Below are 18890 nucleotides of genomic sequence, written 5' to 3'. Positions count from 1 at the left end.
AGCCCGAGGGAGGTGAAGGGAAGGGAAAAGGAAGAGGGCGGGGTTGGGGCGGTGCGGAAAACCGCGGTTTACTTACCCCGAGCGGGAAGTGGGCTGCTGCGGCCGAAAGGGGCGGGCCGGTGGAGGCCTGCTGTCGGTCACGTGGGCGCTGCGACCGTCGGGGGGTGTGGGGGGGAACCCTGGGGAGGGGCTGCCCTCTCGAGTGTCCCGATTCCGGCGTGGCTTTCCCCAATCCCCGAAGTCTTCTACGGACGTATGTCCTAATTCCCCAAGAGGACGGGTGAGCGAAAGCTCTGGGTGGGCTGGGGCAATGGCAGCATTTGCGGTTGGCCTGCAGGCAAGCCAGAGGCAGGGGAAAAGCAAGAAGGTAAAACCTACCCATGGACCACAAGCGTGAGAGCCAAAGTGGGATTATGGACTGTCAAAATTGTCTCTGACTTCTCCCCAGGCGGGCGGAGGAGGGATCTAGTGCCTAAGGTACTAAATCTCACCCCACCTAACTCTCCCCTTCAGCCCCAAGAACGCCTCTCCCCGGGAAACACAATTCTCTAGGGGGTGGAGGCAACAAAGAAAAATAACAATTGGATCAGAACAGAATGAGGTTGAAATCCTCCCTCTGGAGAACGGAGCGAATTCATGAAAAGCATAGCTTAAAAGATTTCACTCTGTGCAATTGTGGACGTTGTAACCAGACGATTTTTAAATCACGAAAACATTCCTAGAATAAGTGATAGCCAGCTAATCCGTTTCACTATGATTTAAGAGTTTTTCCTACACGCTACAGAAATCACCATCACTGAAAACACTCTATATGAAAGCTTTTGTAAAGAAAGTAGGTCAAGAAAAAAACCAGCAATAACTCCATTAAAAATCACAACGGAGGAGGGGAAGATGATGCTAAAAGAACAAGGTTATCAAGAATGATTATAAATTCAACAGCATTTTTTTCTGATGCTGCAAATAGACATGACATTCTCAACTATATTTTATTTACAACCTGGAAGGAATGAATACCTGACGCTTGAACAAAACAGTAGAAGAGGCACTACAAAAAAGTCCTTAACCCTGAAGTTCAGAATAATAAAATGAATATTTTGTTAGTAGTAGAAAATTAGACAAGACGCTTATCTTTCTTAAAACCGAATGGTCTACAGAAATTCAGAAACAATAATACTAATCAGGCACCTACTTTTTTCACTATCATTCCAAGTGAACTATATTTTTCTAGTACAAGAATCCAAAATAAGATGAATCCCTTCTGTGTGCAGCATCCTCTTCCAGGGCTTTCTAGTAGCTACAGACAATATTCTAGATAGTATGTTGTCTAGAATGAATGTTTTGTAAAGCATCAGTGGTGGCAACCTTTGTTAAATGCCATTATATAAGGTGAATGGACACAACTGAACCCCTTATGAAAAACAGTATCAGCTAAAATATTAGTATAACATATGTATACTCTTATTACATAGTAACAGACAAGTTCTTCAAATATTTACTTCTGGAAGAATCTGAGGAGTACATTCAAAGGCTAAGGACCAGGCATATTTTTTAAAGTATCACTGATAGCTGAAAAAGCAACAATTAAGGCAGCTAATAGATCTTAATATTTGCAGCTCACTTTCCCAAGTGAAGTATTTCGACATCCAAAATTAGATTTCTCCAATTTATATTATTTTACGATGACAGTGAAAATTTAAAAAGTAAGAAATATGAAATTAGCCAAATGTATCAGTAAATCCAAAGATAAATATCAAAAGGTTAGCAAGGCATATTTTCAACTTCAAGCATAATGGCTTATACCACACCTAGTCTATAAAAAGAAAAAGGGAGAAAAGAAAGGAAAATACATGAAAAGAGAAATATATCCAAATACTGATTTTACAAAAATAGTCTGAGAATGGTCATTTCCTCCTCCTGCCCAGGATAGCCCTAAAAGCAAGACTTGATTAGCAAATTGATTCTGAGCCCTACTAAGGTCTTGCAAATGTCCCCTTAGCATGGATGGCTAAGTCCTTCATGTTATCTTTGAGCTCTACCTCCCCATTCCTTCATTTAGAGCCTACAGGAAATGGAAGGACTAGGGGTGATTGGTGTAATTACTTAATCATTTGTTACTGAGTATTTATGTGCAGGCACTGCTTGGTTTGGGGAAATCAAAGTGAATAAAACCTATTCCTGCCTTGAAGAAGCTTACGCTTGTGATGGAGAGTCACCTGCAAAGGTATTATATACCACATGACAAGTATTCTGTTATGAAAATGCATGTAGATTCAACTCAGAACACAAAAGTCTAACTGAAGTGCTAACTAGAATGTCCATAGAGTGTCAACAGAAGTGCAAGTTTTTAATTAAATGAGGATTGGAAATACTATCCCTTATCAGGTCTACATTGTTTGGATATCCCAGAAATCTCATTCTTATCCATAGAAAATGTGTATCAACAAGTACACCACTTATTTGTACCTAAGTCCATTTGTTCTTAAATACCAAACGGTCAGTTCATGGGAATCCTTACACACACACACACACACACACACACACACACACACTGACACTTACTTACTGAGACGTTCCTGGGGGAATTCGGAGATTCGGTCCATGGAGAAACAAGAATAAGCCCTAGGGAGGAGAGAATCCACCTCTCTGGGGACCCCAGTGTCTGCGCAGTGAGTGCTCCTGCCCATTTTGGACACAGTGCGACTGCTATGGACATGATATAATCATATGGACTTTCACTCCCAAGAGACTCTATTTCAGAGTAAATCTGAGAGACAGTAATAGATCCCCACCCCACCTCTGCGATCAATAAAGCTGGGGAAACCCTTAGGGGACAGATGTATCTGCATCCGGGCGGCCTGTGCCTGCCCGTTTCGCGAGTTGCCCGGCCTGCCCTGGCCCGCACCTTGCCGGTGCACATCTTCCCCCTAGAATTCTTGAAATAGCAGGGCCTAGGGGCAGGAAAGGAGCTGGGTTGTGCCAGCTAACAGAGCCAGAGGGCCGTGCTAGGGATGAGCGAGAGCGGTGTTTGCAGAGAACGGATAGCTAGGGCTGAGGCCGGCAGGTCCTTCCCACGCCGGGCGCAAGAGAACCACCGCAGCCAGGCCCCCGCTTCAGCATGCAGGCAGAGAGCGCGAGGCCAGGAGTTGGAGGAGAGAGCGCGCCGCCCTTGAGTCGCTGTTTTTCCCTTCCCCGGCTTCCTCCCTGGGCAAGGGCGGCCGAGAAGGTCCACAGGACTAGAGCCAGGTTAAGGCTGGCTCCGCTCCGCTGACCCTGTATGCGGGTCCCCAGTCGGCCGAGACCATGCTGGGCTTCCCGGACCGCGGCCCACCGCTCGCCCGCCCGGCAGCCGCGGGGGTGCTTGCGTCCTCAGTCCCGGGGCCGCCCCGCCGCCTGCGCGCTAGCATTGGCCACGGCGGCTTTTCCACCGAGCGCTGCAGATCAAGTCCACAGAGCGTTGTGCCTCCTGGCCCCGGAGCAGCGGCCGCCGGGGGCCTCCAGGTAGAGAAACGCTGGAGCCTAACCTGGGCACGGCGGGGCTCCGGGCCTCCGAAAACCGACCGAGCGGGGATGCTCCAGTCTGTCCTGCGGAGGCCGCGATGCGGGCACTGTTGCTTGGTCTCCGGCAGGCTCAACCCGCTCCCTTCCAAAGAGCTGGGCCGCCGGCCCCACACAGGCCGCCTGCTGGAACTCAGAGGTGAGGGCTGGAGTCTGTCGAGGGTTCAGTCCAATAGAAAGTATCTCTAGAGTCTGGGAACCACCGTTGGTGCCCACAGACACAAAGAAGGACCATTGGTTTAAAGCTCTATTGGCATCAGTTAAAAGCATATCGCACTTTGACAGGGAAGACATTTTTCTTGAGAGCAACAGTGAAGGGAGTCAAATAACATGTTGAAAACATGGGGCAGGTGCTGTTCCAAATACTGAAATGACTCAAACGCACGGGCACATAGGACCCACATTTAGGTGGATTAATTTTATTCCTTGGGTTGTCCCAGATGGACAGGTAATTAAATGAGGAGGGGTATTCTTATTGCCTATTTGGATAATTTTTTCTTTCCACAGGAGAAAAAGCCAGATGTGAATGAGAAAGGGCAACAATTCTTTAAGAAAATGCTTTTAATACAGCCTCAATTATTCAAATTTAGAAATCAAGCAAGGTGAAAATAACCACTAAATAAAGCAAAATAAAACCTTGGAAGCATGGAAGTGTTTGATACACTGTTTCTATAGAGAATCCTTGAGTTAGTTCCCAGTATCTCTGCAAAGAAGCAAAGAGAGAAATCTACAAAGTGTGTCTCTTTTCTTATATTTCTGAGTTTTAATCACTGTATCTCATTTACCTCATTGGAGATCGATCAGAAAGTATTACTTTTGTGGCATGAAGGGGCAGAAAAGTTTTCCCTTCTTCCCTTCTAGGTGCTAGTGATTAAATTGCTAAAAGACAGATTAACAGGAGAAAACAAAGTTTAGTAACACCTCTTGTATACAAGAGACAGACCCAGGAAAACTGCAAGCCGGGGTATGGTTGTTGTGCAAATCTAAGGCCTAGTCTTTTCTATTGATAAGAGTTTCTAGAGGTTGAATCATCCCTTTCCAGACACGGTGAAGGAGAGAGATACTTTTACAAATGGAGATTTACCTTATAAATATAAATATTTCTTATAAAAGAGTAACTTCCACTCAGTTCTCAGAGCTTTACCTGTGTCTACTGTTTCTTAAAAATAGCCAGCTTAAGGGGCGCCTGGGTGGCTCAGTCCGTTAAGCGTCTGACTTTGGCTCAGGTCATGATCTTGCAGTTCGTGAGTTTGAGCCCCACATGGGTCTCTGTGCTGACAGCTCAGAGCCTGGAGCCTGCTTTGGATTCTGTGTCTCTGTCTGCCTCCCTTCCCACCCCCCACCCCCCCCCCCCACCCCCAGCTAGCAATCTCTCTCTCTCTCAAAAATAAACGTTTAAAAGATTTTTTAAAAAACAGCTTAAGGTAATCCACATGCTCAGAGATACATTTTGGGGTAGCAAATACTGCTGGCCTTCAGTCTCACCTTTGAAACTTTAAATAAGTTTCATAGTCAAGTGGCATGAGTTGCTCCATCTCACTGAAGTTGTCTCTTAGTCCTGAAAATTGGTCAGTTCAGCTAAACGCTTGTCTTATTTCAGGAGGCAGTCTAGGTGGGCTCCTAAAGTTAGGCCTATATTGTGCAAGCAATCAGGTAATTAACAAGAGCCCATATCTTTGGGGGGGTGGGGGGAGAAAAACAAAGGTTAATAATTGGAGCAAATTATAAATCAGTTTCTTAGCCAGTAAACCAGGAAAGATTTCTAGATGTCAGGGTTGAAGCATCTTCAGATGGAGTGAGGGGAGGCAGTGACCATCTGAGAGATTTTCCTGGGTTGCACTTTGAATGCTCCTGATTAAGTCATCACTCTACCAGTCAACTTTCTGAAAGGACCATATAGCAACAAACACAAAGAAGCTTGTCTAAATATGAGCTATGGTAGCGATTTCTCTGAAATTTATATCCAGTGTCTAGCTTCAGTTTGCAGGACTTCAGGACAAAGGACAGTTTTGGTTCTCACTGATTTCAAATCCAAGGATGGGAGAAAACTGGAAACGTTAGTTTTGAGATTATAGCTAGATGAGGAAACTAAAAGAATTTAGGATCCATCCAGTTTACAAGAAATACCAAAACCTCAAAGACAATTAACATGACTGGAGGTAACAGGACTAAAATCTGGTATCTACACAAGTTTTATAGTTTCAACTGAGGCATAATATCTTTCTACAATCACTATTTTCTCTTATTTATAAATGATCTAGGTATTCAATAAATATCTCATCGTTTATTTTAACTTAGCAAAGTTTCAGGTTACCAAGAAATTTGGAAAACTGTTTTTAAGTATACATACCTTAAGGTATAATTATTGCTAAAAAGTTTATAACTCTTATCCCACTTACATCTATCTGAATAATTTGTTCCCAACAATTATGTTTAGAAGAATTTGTTTTTAAGCCAATTAAATTAGACCTCTCCTACAAATTAATTTTAGTAAGAAAAATATCACACATCTATAACATGTCTCTCTCTATATATAGGCACACATAAACAGACACAAAGAGATCTTAAAGATTAAAAAAAATTTTAACTATGAGATGGGTATAATAATGCAAAACTCATTGGTTTATAAAAAAGAAATTGGACCAAACTGTTTCTGGCAGATGGAATAAATTAAGGTTACCTACTTAGCTTTTTCTAATATATTTGTGAAGAATACATTTAAGATTTTTTTATTAGTCCACTTTCTAAATACCTACCCTTCTGTCTTTTTCTTATGATAAGAAACCTTTCCTTAAGTTTGCATTTCAAATAATGGCTCTTGGGTCCCAGAGAAGATGGAGGTAGAAAATCTACAATACAAAGTCACAGAGAAATTATCCAAGTTTTCTCAAAGATGGTGAGAGAGAGAAACTGAAGGGACTCCATGAAAAAAAAACAACATATATTTTTTTCTTTGCTCCTTTTCCTGCTTCTATTCTTGCTAGAATCATTCTTGCACCCCCACTATAATGTACGTCCTCCTTATAAAGGTCACAGAGTTAAGGATTTTTTTGGAGACTTCTAGCACAATGGGTAACACCTAAGGAGTGACCAGGCAAGGTTGTCATGTACATTTTCCAAGATCACTAATTCCAGACACTTTGACACCAAAACCCTTGGTTTTAGGGCATAAGTGACTTATGGAGGACACCTGAACACTTGTCCTTGCTCCACACCCATTCCTGGATGCCTGAGAGGACACGTACAGAGGACGACTGTCCTCACTACAAACTCCAGACCCCAAGCAAAAAAAATGAGACGTGTTCTCCTTTTCCTTTCTGAGTCTTCCAGACTCTCCATCTGTCTTTGCTCTCTCTTCATATATCATCAGTAAACTCTGGGCTCACTTTTTGCTGGTTGGAGTTTGATTTCTATCCTTCATCTAGCCAAGGACCCTTGTGGCTGGTCCTTCAGGTCCTTGGACCTGGCCTGCCTATACAATGGGAGTTTTGAGGGTGTATTTGCCTATTATCAGAGGGTTATGTTAATTACTATTTGTTTTGTTTTGTTTAAGTAGGCTCTATGCTCAACGTGGGGCTTGAACTAATGACCCTGAGATCAAGAGTCACATGCTCTACCAACTGAGCCAGCCAGACACCCCTACATTAATACTATTTAAAATGTTTCCTTTCCTTAAGTGCAAGACATTTGTGTATTCAATTTCCTGATCTTTTAAAATACCTACAAGCATTTTAAGATGAATAGGGGTTTGGGGATTGGTGAGGATGGTAAGCTTTGAATTGCTTTTAGAACCACATTTCTGGCTTTGTAGAGATTTGCAACACAAAGACCATTGTTTCCAATTCCTTTAAAGAACTGGATTGCAGCCTGAATATCAAGGATCTGACCTACCCATCCAATTAAATTATTTTCAATTTGTTTCTTTATATCCGGAAGACTTCCATTACAAATAGAATGGGAATTTAAAATTTTCTGTGTTGTAGAACTTCAGGGTTTAATGTATTATGTCTAAAAAGTTTGCATAGGGGCACCTCAGTGGCTCAGTTGTTAGGTGTCTGACTCTTGATTTAGGCTCAGATCATGATCTCATGGTTTGTGAGTTCAGTCCCTGCATCCGGCTCTGTGCTGACAGTGTGGAGCCTGCTTGAGATTCTCTCTTTCTCTCTCTGTCCCTACCCTGCTTGTGTGCTTTCTCTCTCTCTCTCTCTCTCTCTCTCTCTCTCAAAAATAAATAAACATTAAAAAATAAATTAAAAGTCTGCCTAAAGCATTTAACAAAGGCCTTTGGATGCTCTTCTTTTCTGAATGCATAATTCAACCTTTGACCAATTCACTTTAGAGGGAAAGCCTCTAATATTACTCCTCTCAAGCCCTTATCAGCCTCCAGCTGAACTATTTCCTGGTCATTTGTAGGAGGGTCTGGAAGAGATTCTGGTCATCTGTTTCTTTTGGGTGGGGGGAGTTCCCCCCAAAGGGCCATCTGGCTTGTCTGATAACTATAGTATAATCTTGAGAGGGAAGAACACTTCTTAAGAGCCAATCTAGGTCCCTGTGAGTGGGCTTATGAATGACCAGTAATCTTTCCAACTCCTCTCTAAATTTTGTAGAGTCTTCTGAAAGTGGAGGTAAAGGGCTTTATAATTTAAAAGATCTGTTACTGTCCAGGGGACATGAATTTTTTGCGGTGGAGGTCCAGGATACATCCACAAAAAACATTGTATAGGAAGGCTTGAAGTTGGCACAGTGTGACTACAGAGCCCTGGAAAGTAGGAGGGATTGTAAGAAACAGCAAAGTTTCTACCACCAGTCTCAGGTGCTTCTGCTAAATTCACTTCCTGACTTTTAATGTTTACATGAGTAACATATATACCCTAGTGATGAAGTTTTTGGGGTAATGGTGGGGTCCAGAGCCCACAGCCAAGAAAAAATTCTTGAAAACATCTTTGGTGCAAAATGTGATTTTTATTAAAGCATGGGGACAAGACCCCATGGGCAGGAAGAGTTGCACTGTGGTTGTGAGGGTAACATTATATACCCTCAGGTTTGGGGGTGGGGGGGTCAGGAATAGAGTAAGTCTCTAAGGTATTTTGGAAGCAAGGCCTCCAGGACCTTGAGGGGCTAACTGTTGCTAGGGAAATGCCATTTACTACTATTTAATAAAACCTCAGTCATGAGACCCTTCAGATGTATATCAGGAGGCCATAAGCTTGGAGTATGATTGCCAGCATATATCTTGGGGCAGTTGAGATAAACTAAGTTTCCAAAAGAATTTTTATATGTTAAAGTAGACTTACAGGTTCCTGGGGGGGGGGGGTCAGGATAATGTTAAGCCAAGATTTTCTTTTGCCCCTAGCAAAGTGTCATCCTTCAGTCCGCTGAGCTCCTAGAGGGAGGTCACTCTGCCAGTTTCAAGGACTTGACAGTAGGCTATAAGCAGTAAGGGAACTTAATTTTTCATTTACCTTAGTTTCTCACACTACCATGGCAAATACTTAAACCCCTTTCCTTTGTTCTTGGGTAGCCAAGAGTGTCTGAGGAATATCACACATATTCCACCTGGGGGGGGGGGGTGGTCTGCCAGCCTGTATTTTGCCCTCAGCTTGCCCCCACACTCCCTTATCACTGGGGCTGGAAATCAGGCTAGAGTGCTCTCCATAAATCTCTTAAAGAAACGTGAGTCAAAATAGGCAGCTGGGTATTTAAGGGATTTTCTGGGGATGGTAGAGGAGTTTTGGTATCTGAGGGAATTTGCTGGGGCACTGGGGCTAGATTTTGAGAGGGGGGCTAGACTAGGGTCACAGAGATACAAATATCTTCTGGAAGGTCAGGGACAGGGAGGTGGGGATAAAGGGGTGTTTAAGAGTAGAGAAGGAGAATTTACATTTGATGTGGGCTCTAATTTTTATGCTTTGTTCAATTTCTGTTCTTCCATCCTATTAAGGGAGTCTCTGAGGCTAGCCATCATCCTTTGTATCTGCTTTTCAATTTCGTCTTTCCATAGGTAGCAATAAGACAATTGTTAAGGATGAGAACTCTTTAGGAAAAAAAAATTACATGTAGAAATTTGTCCAGTTAAAAGGATTCATCATCTGACCATTAATGAGTAGGAACTTATTTTAATCTCAATAGTGACTCAAAACGACAAACCTTTTTATGGCTTAACCATGGACACAAGAGGCATCCCCAAAGGAAAGTGCAAAAGATACAGCCCTCACAAGATTCAGAAAGTTCACTCCCAGAGATAGCCTCAGAAAGCAGACTTCGTTGGCACAAGCAGTAAGAATTGTGTAGTGAAGTGTATCCGGTTTCCCAGGAGAATATGAGATGCCTCCAGTCACAGACCCACTGATCTGTGACACTGGTAAGGAACTACTGGAGTGAAGCTTTTCCAGCACTAACAAGACAACAGAGATTGAGACAACCAAGGTCCCTTATGGACCAGGACCCCTAATAACCAACTGCCTTGAGAACTGAGTGTTGGACAAAGAGAATGTTGATGCCAATTGTAAGTCCAGGTTGTTATCTATACTTCTGACCATCTGGCCATAAACCAGAGGTTCCCATGACTCCCTCTCTTTTTGGATCCACAGCCTATTCTGCTGTCTGCCAATGCATCTTATGGTTGGCAATGAGAATATTCTCTCTGGTCACAAAGTCAAGCACCCAAGACATAGAAGAAGACCAAAGGAAAGCCTCATCCAGTTTTTCTTATATGCACATTAACAACTTTAAGCCTTGCATCTCTTGGAGTCAAACTAATACCTTAGAGGGACTGTGTGGTCCCTCATTGCACAGAAATTGTCTTGGGGTTGGTGGGTAACCTAATGTCAATCTAACCTGTTCTGTGACCAACTTATCCTAACAGGGGAGTCTTTGGGTTAGGTGCCAAGTACTTGAACAGCTCTTCAGTGTTCTATTTGTGTCCACTGATATAGTGGCTTTGGCTTCCAAGATGTCCCTTAACAACAACCTTTATACCTCATGCACACATTAACTACTACGGCCAAGTTTATCTAAACTTGTCTGGTCTGGTAGAGAACCATGAACTCCCAGTCTGAGGCCAGATCAAACAGCAGGTTTAGAGGAATGCCTCTCTGCCTGTGTTCCACCTTATGCTTTTCTTCTCTATGACAAACGATGCAACAGACAGGAACGAAGAAAAACATTGACTATCTCTGGGAGGAAAAGGATCAATAAAAACTAAGAGTACTCAAAACAAATCTTTACCAGAGTCACTATACCTAAGGAATTAGTCCTGCAAATATTTTCTCCTGCTAATCTAAATTTAGAAAAGCAGGGGAAAAAAAAAAAAAAAAAGACTCATCACTTTTGCTTCCACCAGACCCTGGAGGCAGAAATCAGGAGACTGACATGGTAAAAATTCTTACCTTCTGCCAGCTTTTTGTCAGAAGTCCCAGAATCTCTCAGCTGCAGCGGTCCCAGAACAAGCAGTCTCCTGCCAGAGTGATAGTCCCACCTGTATTGTCAAAACTGTAGGGTTGGAAAAGTTTTCCCTTCTTACTCTCTAGGTTCCTTGGCTGGCCTAATCATTAAATTGATACACAACAGATTAACAGGAGAAAAATAAAGTTTTTAAAAATATATATATTTTTAATGTTTATTCACTTTTGAGAGACAGAGAGTGAGTGGAGGAGGGACAGACAGAGAGGGAAACACAGTCTCTGAAGCAGGATACAGGCGCTGAGCTGTCAGCACAGACCCCAAAAATGGGGCTCGAACTCACGAGCTTTGAGACCATGACCTGAGCTGAAGTCTGATGCTCAACTGACTGAGCCACCCAGGTGCCCAAAAAATAAAGTTTAATTACATGTATATGAAGGGGTTCAGGACAGTCCCCTCCCCAAATGTGCCACTTTGACATGTGGATTATGTTGAGCTGAAGGCACTTGAGACCCGGTGGGCTCAAGAGAAACTTTTATCCCTCCCTTAACCACAAAGAAGAATCTAAATTGGGGGTCTTTCCGAATAAGAATTGTTAGCACATATAAACTCCATCTGAGTGACCCATCTGTATGGCACGGCAAACATCTAATTACCAGGCATCTGCTTGCTGTTCCTATCACCCTGTGGAGTGCATTTCTTCCTTGGAAGTCCCAGACCCCTACCCTCTTTTCCTTAGTTCAGAACGATGTGTATGCCCATTTTACCTGTCTTTGGAATTTCCATGTCTATGTGAATTCCCTATGCATACGCCTACTAAATTTGATTTTTTCCTGTTAATCTGTCTTATGTCCATTTGAATCTGAGTCCAGATTCAAATCTGAGGGGACAATGTGGGGTGATCTGATTGGGTGGAGACTGGCAGCACAGGAGGTGAAAGAATTCACACAAAGCAAAACATACAAGAAAGAGGTTTATTGAATACACTGCAAGGGAGGGACAGTAAAGGAGAGACTGTCTGCCAGGAGGCAGTGGTGAGGTGCTGTAGTTAAGGGAGGAAGGTGAGGAGGTACAGAACTGTATAGAATTTTCCTTTTTTGGTACCTGTGCCTGGTTGTCAGCAACCCATTGGTCAGCTAGAGCCTATGGCTAGTTCAAGGTGGTTTGTCTAATGAGCCTGTTTGCATGCAGCCCACTGATCGTTGTGGGCCCTTTTACCTTACTCAGGTTTTCATTGCTTGAACCTGTTGCCTAGAAGTGGCCTCCACAGGCAAGGCTTCTTGCTCCCTGCTATATACTTCCTGTATACAAGGGAGAGACCCTGGAAAAGTGTGTAACTCTCCGAAATGGCCAAAGCCATCACCTTAAGTGTCATCTTCAGCTAAAGACAAAAGATGTTGGTCGTGGGGAGTATGTTATGGGAGGTTACCAGGAAAGCACAGCAAAGCAGGTGTGGTTGTTATGCAGATTTAAGTCCTAGTCTTCTCCAATGATTGAGTCATTCCCCTCTTCCTGGCACAGAGTGGGAGACACCCTTACAGAGATTTCCTTTGTAAATATCAATGTCTCTTACAAAAGAGTAACTTGTACTCAATTTTCAGAGCTTTACCTATGTCTGCTGTTTCTTAACCAGTTTGTAAGAATAACCAGTTTAAAATAATCTTCATGCTAAGGAGACACATTTTGGGGGTGGCAAATTCTGTTCCCTTTCAGGCATCTGGATTTTTTTTAATGCTTTCTTTTATTGAAGTATAATTAAGATACAGTGTTACATTACTTTCATGGGTACAACATGTTGATTAAACAATTGTATACATTACTCAGTGCTCATTCCAGTAAGTGTGGTCACCTTGTGTCACCATACAATGTTATCACAATATTATAGACTGTATTCCCTGTGCTACACTGTTCATTTCTATGACTTATTTATTTTACCATTACAACTTTGTGCCTTGTAATGCTCTTCAGCAATTTCACCCATAAGTATCTGAATTTTTAAAAATAGGACTGTCAAAGTGTGATGAACTTGGAAATGCTCAGGTCCCTCTTCCCATTTTAGGACGTCAACTTTAAGGTTTGCTTTAAAAAGTCTTGCTGATTTTAGGGATACCTGGGTGGCTCAATTGGTTCAGCATGTAACTCTTGATCTCTGCTTAGGTCGTATCTCATAGCTCGTGAGATTGAGCACTTCGATTGTGCTGTGAGCACAGAGCCTGCTTGGCACTCTCTCTTTCTCCCTTTCTCTCTGCCCCTCCCTTGCTCTCTCTCTCTCTCACTCTCTCTCAAAATAAATAAATAAACTTTAAAGAAAAAAGAAAAAAAAGTAGTTTTGCTGATTTCTGTGATTCTTACAGACATTATTCAATATAACAACAACAATCATTCAATGAATATCAATTTGAGTATTTAGTATTGTATTCATATACTGGGCAGGTTTGGTCCCACTAAACACTTACCCTCTGTCATAACCTTTCCAAAATTGTTCTCTTACTATTTCTCTCCCCACATCCCTATCCTCTTGAGTTCCTCTCTAAGCAGACCTCCTCTGTGAAGCCTTTCTTGGTCTGCTTGGTCTGCTTGGTCTTCCTTGGTCTGCTGAAGTCTAGGCATAACATCTGTCATGAGAGCAGATTTCACTCATTTGTTCTGCTTTCCCTTATCTGCCCTTCCCATACAGAAGTAGCAACTCTTCAAAACTTCTATAGCTTTGATTTGCTACCTTACTGTATTTGGTTTGGAATCTGTCATTTTGCTTTTTATTACAGTTAATATATAGATGAACCTTGGTCAAGAGGCTGTAAGCCCTTTGAGGGTAGGGATTGTGTTTTACATTCAGCCCCTGTTCTCTAATACCCTTTGGCACAATAAGTTGTCGATAAATGCCCATTGAATTAAACTCAATTCAGTTTATACTTTATAGCCATATGGGATATGGATTTATACTTACCCTCATTATCTAAAATGTCCTAGACTCTGCAGGGAGAACAGATGCTCTCCAAACGTAGGAGCTTATTTACAACTGTCTTTCAAATATTTGGGGGATCTATACTTTAACAATAAAATTGTCTATAGTCAAAGTTATAACTCAAGTAGAATCAAAAGAACACAAGGTATCTACTGAGCTGTTACAACTTAATGGATGAACTGCAAATATGTGGGCTCTAGCCTTCTCTTTCACAAACTTAATCTGTGCTGTAGGTCTCATTTAATTTTGTCTTTGCTCTTACATTTTGTCACAATATTGATTTTTTTTATTGCCTTCTTGAGAGATTCTAAATTTCCAATCCAATTGTTTTCTTAACATGACTGGTTCTTTTTGCAATTTCTTCACTGTGAGTTTACCAGCTAATATTCAGTGCACTGCTTAATAGGAGCCCTCACTATCTTCCTAGAAATCTAAAGGGAAAATAAATGCAAGGAGATTATTTCTGGGTCCAGGTAGGACCTATTCTTCAGTATCTGAATTCTCTGAGAGAAAAGCTTTCAAACTTCAGTGTGGTAAAGATCATTTGGACAATGTAATTTCTATGCAGATTCCCAGACTACACTTCTAGACAGTCTGATTCAATAGACTGGGGCTGGGCCCTGGAAACCTACATTTCTAGCTATAATTTCAAGGGCCTTCAGATCATACAGTTCTAGACCTATGTTTATCTACTTCTACCTTTTCTTCCTTTCCTCCAACTCATGGCCTGTGCACCAATTTTTAAAAAATGTTTATTTGTTTTGAGAGAGACAATGTGCGAGAGAGGCAGAGAGAGAGGGAGAGATAGAATACCAATCAGGCTCCACGCTGTCAGTGCAGAGCCTGCTGTGGGGCTCAATCTCATGAACCATGAGGTCATGACCTGAGCCAAAATCAAGAGTCAGACACTTAACGGACCAAGCCACCCAGGTGCCCCACCAATTCTTTCTTAAGTAAACTCTACACCCAACATGGGTCTCAAACTCAAGACCCCAAGATCAAGAGTTGCATGCTCCACCAATTGAGCCAGCCAGGCACCTCTACCAATTTTGTAAAAAATGCCTAAACATCCTCCTTCTACCTTCACCCACCAATGGGCACAAAGCACTTTTTAAAAACTTATGGCCAACCTTCATAATTTGTTCTGATCATTCTGATTACCCAAAGCCTTTGTTTTGTGAATCATTTGAATCCTAAGCCCTTAGTTCAATTTGGCACATAATTGTTGTGCTTTCAACAAATGTGCATTTTTCAACACGTTTCTTAAGCATTCTCTAGTGAGGTTACTTGTTGAGAAGAACTTTATTACTTTTTTTTTTTTTGAAGAGGGACAGTGCGAGCTAGGGAGAGGAGCAGAGGGAGAGAGAGACTGAAGCCAACTCCGTGATGAACCTGAAGCCCGACACAGGGCTCAATTCCACAACCCTGGGATCATGACCTGAGCCAAAATCAAGATTTGGGTACTTAACCAACTGAGTCACCCAGGTGCCCCAGAACTTTATTACTTCTTAACAGCTCTATAAGCAGGGGTGTACAGGGGTGTCTGGATGGCTCAGTTGGTGGAGACTGTAACTCTTGATCTCAGAGTTGGAAGTTCAAGCCCCGTGTTTAGTGTAGAGATTACTCAAAAAAGTCTTAAAAAAAAAAAAAAACAAAGCAGGGGTGTGCAGGGATAGAATAAAGAGAGTTCAAAACTTTCCCTGTATTTATCTGTTATGATAAAATGCATTTTTATTAGTTTATTTATTTAATTTTTTAAAGTAATCTCTATACCCAATGTGGACTTGAACTTACAACCCAAGATCAAGAGTTGCATGCTCTACTAACTGAGCCAGCCAGGCATCTCAGATAAAATGCATACTTATTATTTTATTTATTTATTTTATTTTATGCTTTTAGAGAGAGAGAGAGAAAGAATCTTAAGCAGGCTCCATACTCAGTGTGGAGCCTGACGTGGGGCTTGACCCCATGACTCTGGGATCATGACCTGGGCTGAAATCAAGAGTTAGACACTCAACTGACTGAGCCACCCAGGCACCCTTAAAGTGCATTTTTAAATACATGTAAGAGAAAGTAGAAAGGGAAGAAAGACTTAATTTGAAATTTGATTTCTGGGGGAGTGCCTGGGTTGCTCAGTTGGTTAAGCATTCAGCTTAGGCTCAGGTCAGATTTCACAGTTCTTGAGTTCAAGCACCACATCGGGCTGTCTGCTGTCAGCACAGAGCCTGTTTCACATCCTTTGTCCACCCCCCCCCCCCCCGTCCCTCCCCAGCTTGTGCTCTCTCTCTCTCTCTCTCTTTCAAAAATAAGTAAACATTAAAAAAATTCTTAACAATAAAATAAAATAACATTTGATTTATGAATTCCAAATATCCATGGTTCCAACAGTTCTATAATTACTGATTAGGTGCTGTTTATTTTAAAATTACAGGGGCGCCTGGGTGGCGCAGTCGGTTAAACGTCCAACTTCAGCCAGGTCACATCTCGCGATCCGTGGGTTCGAGCCCCGCGTCGGGCTCTGGGCTGATGGCTCAGAGCCTGGAGCCTGTTTCCGATTCTGTGTCTCCCTCTCTCTCTGACCCTCCCCCATTCATGCTCTGTCTCTCTCTGTCCCAAAAATAAATAAAAAACGTTGAAAAAAAAATTTTAAATTACAAACATAATTCATGTTTGCATATATTTTTCAAGTAGTAAAGACAGGCATAGAATTTTAAAAAAATCTTCCTCATTCATGACCTCTAGTCTATCACTGCACTTAGTAGCAGTTTATTTATTCTTATAAGTAATTTTAGAATTTATTTATATTTCGAATAATTAAGAATTTTCTTCAGCGTATGTAAGCATTTGTGTGTGTGCACCCTCTCTCTCAAAAATAAATATTAAAAAAACAATAGTTTATTTAGAAATCTTTTCATATCAACATTCTTTGCTGTGGTATTTGTGTGGTATTCCATGGTATAAATGAAGATAATTTAACTACTTATATCATTGATGAGCAATTAAGTTATTTCCTTTTTTATATTACTATAAAAATGCTGCAGTGACCTTCCTTGTGCATGTATCTACTTATTTGAGCAAGTAAATATCTATGGGATAAATTCCCCAACAAGGAATTATTGGATCAAAAGCAATGTGTGCTTTCAGTCTAGTCAGATATTGCCAAATTGCCCTCCCAAAATGTTGGACTATCTTATAGTCCCATCAACAGAGTAGAAGAGAGCCCGTTTTCTCTAAATCCTTAGTAGAACTGTGTTTTGTAAAACTCTTAAAACAACTTCATAGTTTAAAAATAGTATCCTATTTTGACGAGCATTTCTAAATTTTGGGTCGAATTGAGTATCTCTTGACTTGATCATTGCTCCTATTAATTTCTGAAGGATATAATCAATTAAAATCAGAGACTATTTTAAGCAATTGCTAACTCTGTATAACATTAATATAAAATGTCATAAATATAGTGTGCTTGGAATTGTTTATTAAGTTACATGTTTAAATATACCCTTAAGGGAATAACTTACCCATTTTTAAAATCTTTGTTAACATTTATTTATTTTTGACAGAGAGACACGGAGTTCGAATGGGGGAGGAGCAGAGAGAGAGGGAGACACAGAATCTGAAGCAGGCGAAGCAGGCGAAGCAGGCTCCAGGCTTTGAGCTGTCAGCACAGAGCCCAACGTGAAGCTTGAACCCACGAACCATGAGATCATGACCCCAGCCGAAGTGGATGCTTAACGACTGAGCCACCCAGGCACCCTAGGAATAATTTACCCTTAAGTCAATAGAGGAATATTGATATGGAGCTAATGTTTCTTTCTTATTTAATATTTCTGCCAATTGAATAGCTTTCTGGTGTATTATTCCTTTTTAATATGTGACAAAGATAAATGGCTTGATTTCTAGGAAGAGTTACTGATTTTATGCATACAATATAATGTGAAAGAAGGAAGCTACCTCCTTTACCCTTTGCTTCAGGATGCTTTAGTCTTGCTGTCGCCTCCATTCCGCTGCAGCATTTCCTTCTCTGGTGCTCTGCCCTATTTTAAGTGTAGAAAGTAGCAGATCAGGTATAAGCACTCAACTGTCTGCAGCTTTGGTTCATCACTTAGAAAGCAAGAATCATTTCTCGCAGAGCACTGACTGGCACAACACAGCAGGGGAGTCAAGCTGAAAGGAGGAACCATGAGAAATTTGTTTTCTTTTTGCTTGAGTTTCCTGTCAAATGCATAGAACCAGGACTTAAAAATGAACCAAATGTGGTTGAAAGGAACTTCCAATATTAAAGTCAAAGCATGGTTTTTTAACTTCCAAATGATCAATATGTATTGCTCCTCACAAAAGTATTAGAAACTACCTTGTACTTTTTATTTGAGGTTATAAGGGTATAACTATAAAAACTAGTTTCATAACGAACTCAGTCTTTTGGAGTATTTTGCATCTTTCATAATTTGAAGTCTTTTAAAAAAAATATTTATTTAATTTTGAGACACAGACAGAGTGTGAGCAGGAGAGTGGCAGAGAGAGAGGGTGCCACAGAATCCAAAGCAGGCTCCAGGCTCTGAGCTGTCAATACAGAGCCCTACATGGGGCTTGAACCCACGGACCGTGAGATCATGACCTGACCCAAAGTCAGACGCATAGCCAACTGAGCCACCCAGATGCCCCTACACTTGAACTATTTATATGGGAAGCAAAAGACTTTTTAAAAGGATAACTGATTACCATCACTTCCTTGTATAATTTTTTTTTTTTTTTGCACTAAGAATTCTTACAGTTACTCCAAATGCTTTCCCTTCAAAGCACAGTAAATCACCTGGTTCTGTTAAAGATGACTGTGGATTAATACGTGTGCCTCGAGTGTGTCGTGTAGGATGCCCAGAAACTTGCGGCAAAGACCTTCATGAATTGAAGCTCAAGCTCCTCCCTTCCACTTCTGATCTCATAAAGCCACTTTTTTTTTTTAGTTTATTTA

At 41.5% G+C, this 18890-nt stretch overlaps 3 protein-coding genes across 4 annotated transcripts in view; 1 reads left to right on the top strand and 2 right to left on the bottom strand.

Annotated features, from left to right (window-relative positions):
- ZNF292 (zinc finger protein 292) overlaps positions 1-217 on the bottom strand; it is a 97423-nt gene extending 97206 nt beyond the window's left edge. The window contains exon 1 of the mRNA XM_025925723.2: positions 77-217. The gene's annotated coding sequence lies outside the window, so the exon portion shown is untranslated. The remainder of the gene's footprint in view (positions 1-76) is intronic.
- Positions 73-3437, bottom strand: LOC147581068 (uncharacterized). Its single transcript, XM_086707372.1, has 2 exons — positions 2560-3437; positions 73-331 (listed from the first exon to the last, which is right to left on the bottom strand). The coding sequence occupies exons 1-2, from the start codon at positions 2682-2684 to the stop codon at positions 73-75; spliced, it is 384 nt and encodes a 127-aa protein (XP_086563498.1). The 5' UTR covers positions 2685-3437.
- Positions 2847-18331, top strand: LOC147581067 (uncharacterized). 2 transcript variants are annotated; one of them, XM_086707371.1, is made up of 2 exons: positions 2847-3694; positions 4063-4201. In XM_086707371.1, exons 1-2 carry the CDS (start codon positions 3301-3303, stop codon positions 4083-4085), a joined length of 417 nt encoding a protein of 138 aa, XP_086563497.1. In that variant the 5' UTR covers positions 2847-3300; the 3' UTR covers positions 4086-4201. The 2 variants fall into 2 exon arrangements, with proteins under 2 accessions (XP_086563497.1, XP_086563496.1); XM_086707370.1 differs by lacking the exon at positions 4063-4201 and adding an exon at positions 17482-18331 and having other exon boundaries at positions 2857-3694.
- The last annotated feature ends 559 nt before the right edge of the window (positions 18332-18890 follow it).

The sequence above is a fragment of the Puma concolor genome, chromosome B2 (genome assembly GCF_028749965.1).
Source record: "Puma concolor isolate L17-30 chromosome B2, mPumCon1.1.hap2, whole genome shotgun sequence".
Taxonomy (NCBI): Eukaryota; Metazoa; Chordata; class Mammalia; order Carnivora; family Felidae; genus Puma; species Puma concolor.
The sequence above is the reverse complement of the archived record's forward strand: the minus strand, read 5'-3'. Positions and strand labels throughout refer to the sequence as shown.

What these genes read in the sequence shown, in the direction of transcription:
- LOC147581068 (XM_086707372.1), bottom strand. Translation starts at nt 2,684, where the DNA reads ATGGGCAGGAGCACTCACTGCGCAGACACTGGGGTCCCCAGAGAGGTG. An exon ending in CCCCAGGAACGTCTCAGTAA is followed by an intron (nt 332 to 2,559) that starts GTAAGTGTCAGT and finishes GCTTGCCTGCAG; the next exon opens with GCCAACCGCAAATGCTGCCA.
- LOC147581067 (XM_086707370.1), top strand. Translation starts at nt 3,301, where the DNA reads ATGCTGGGCTTCCCGGACCGCGGCCCACCGCTCGCCCGCCCGGCAGCC. An exon ending in CCGCCTGCTGGAACTCAGAG is followed by an intron (nt 3,695 to 17,481) that starts GTGAGGGCTGGA and finishes TATTTTTGACAG; the next exon opens with AGAGACACGGAGTTCGAATG.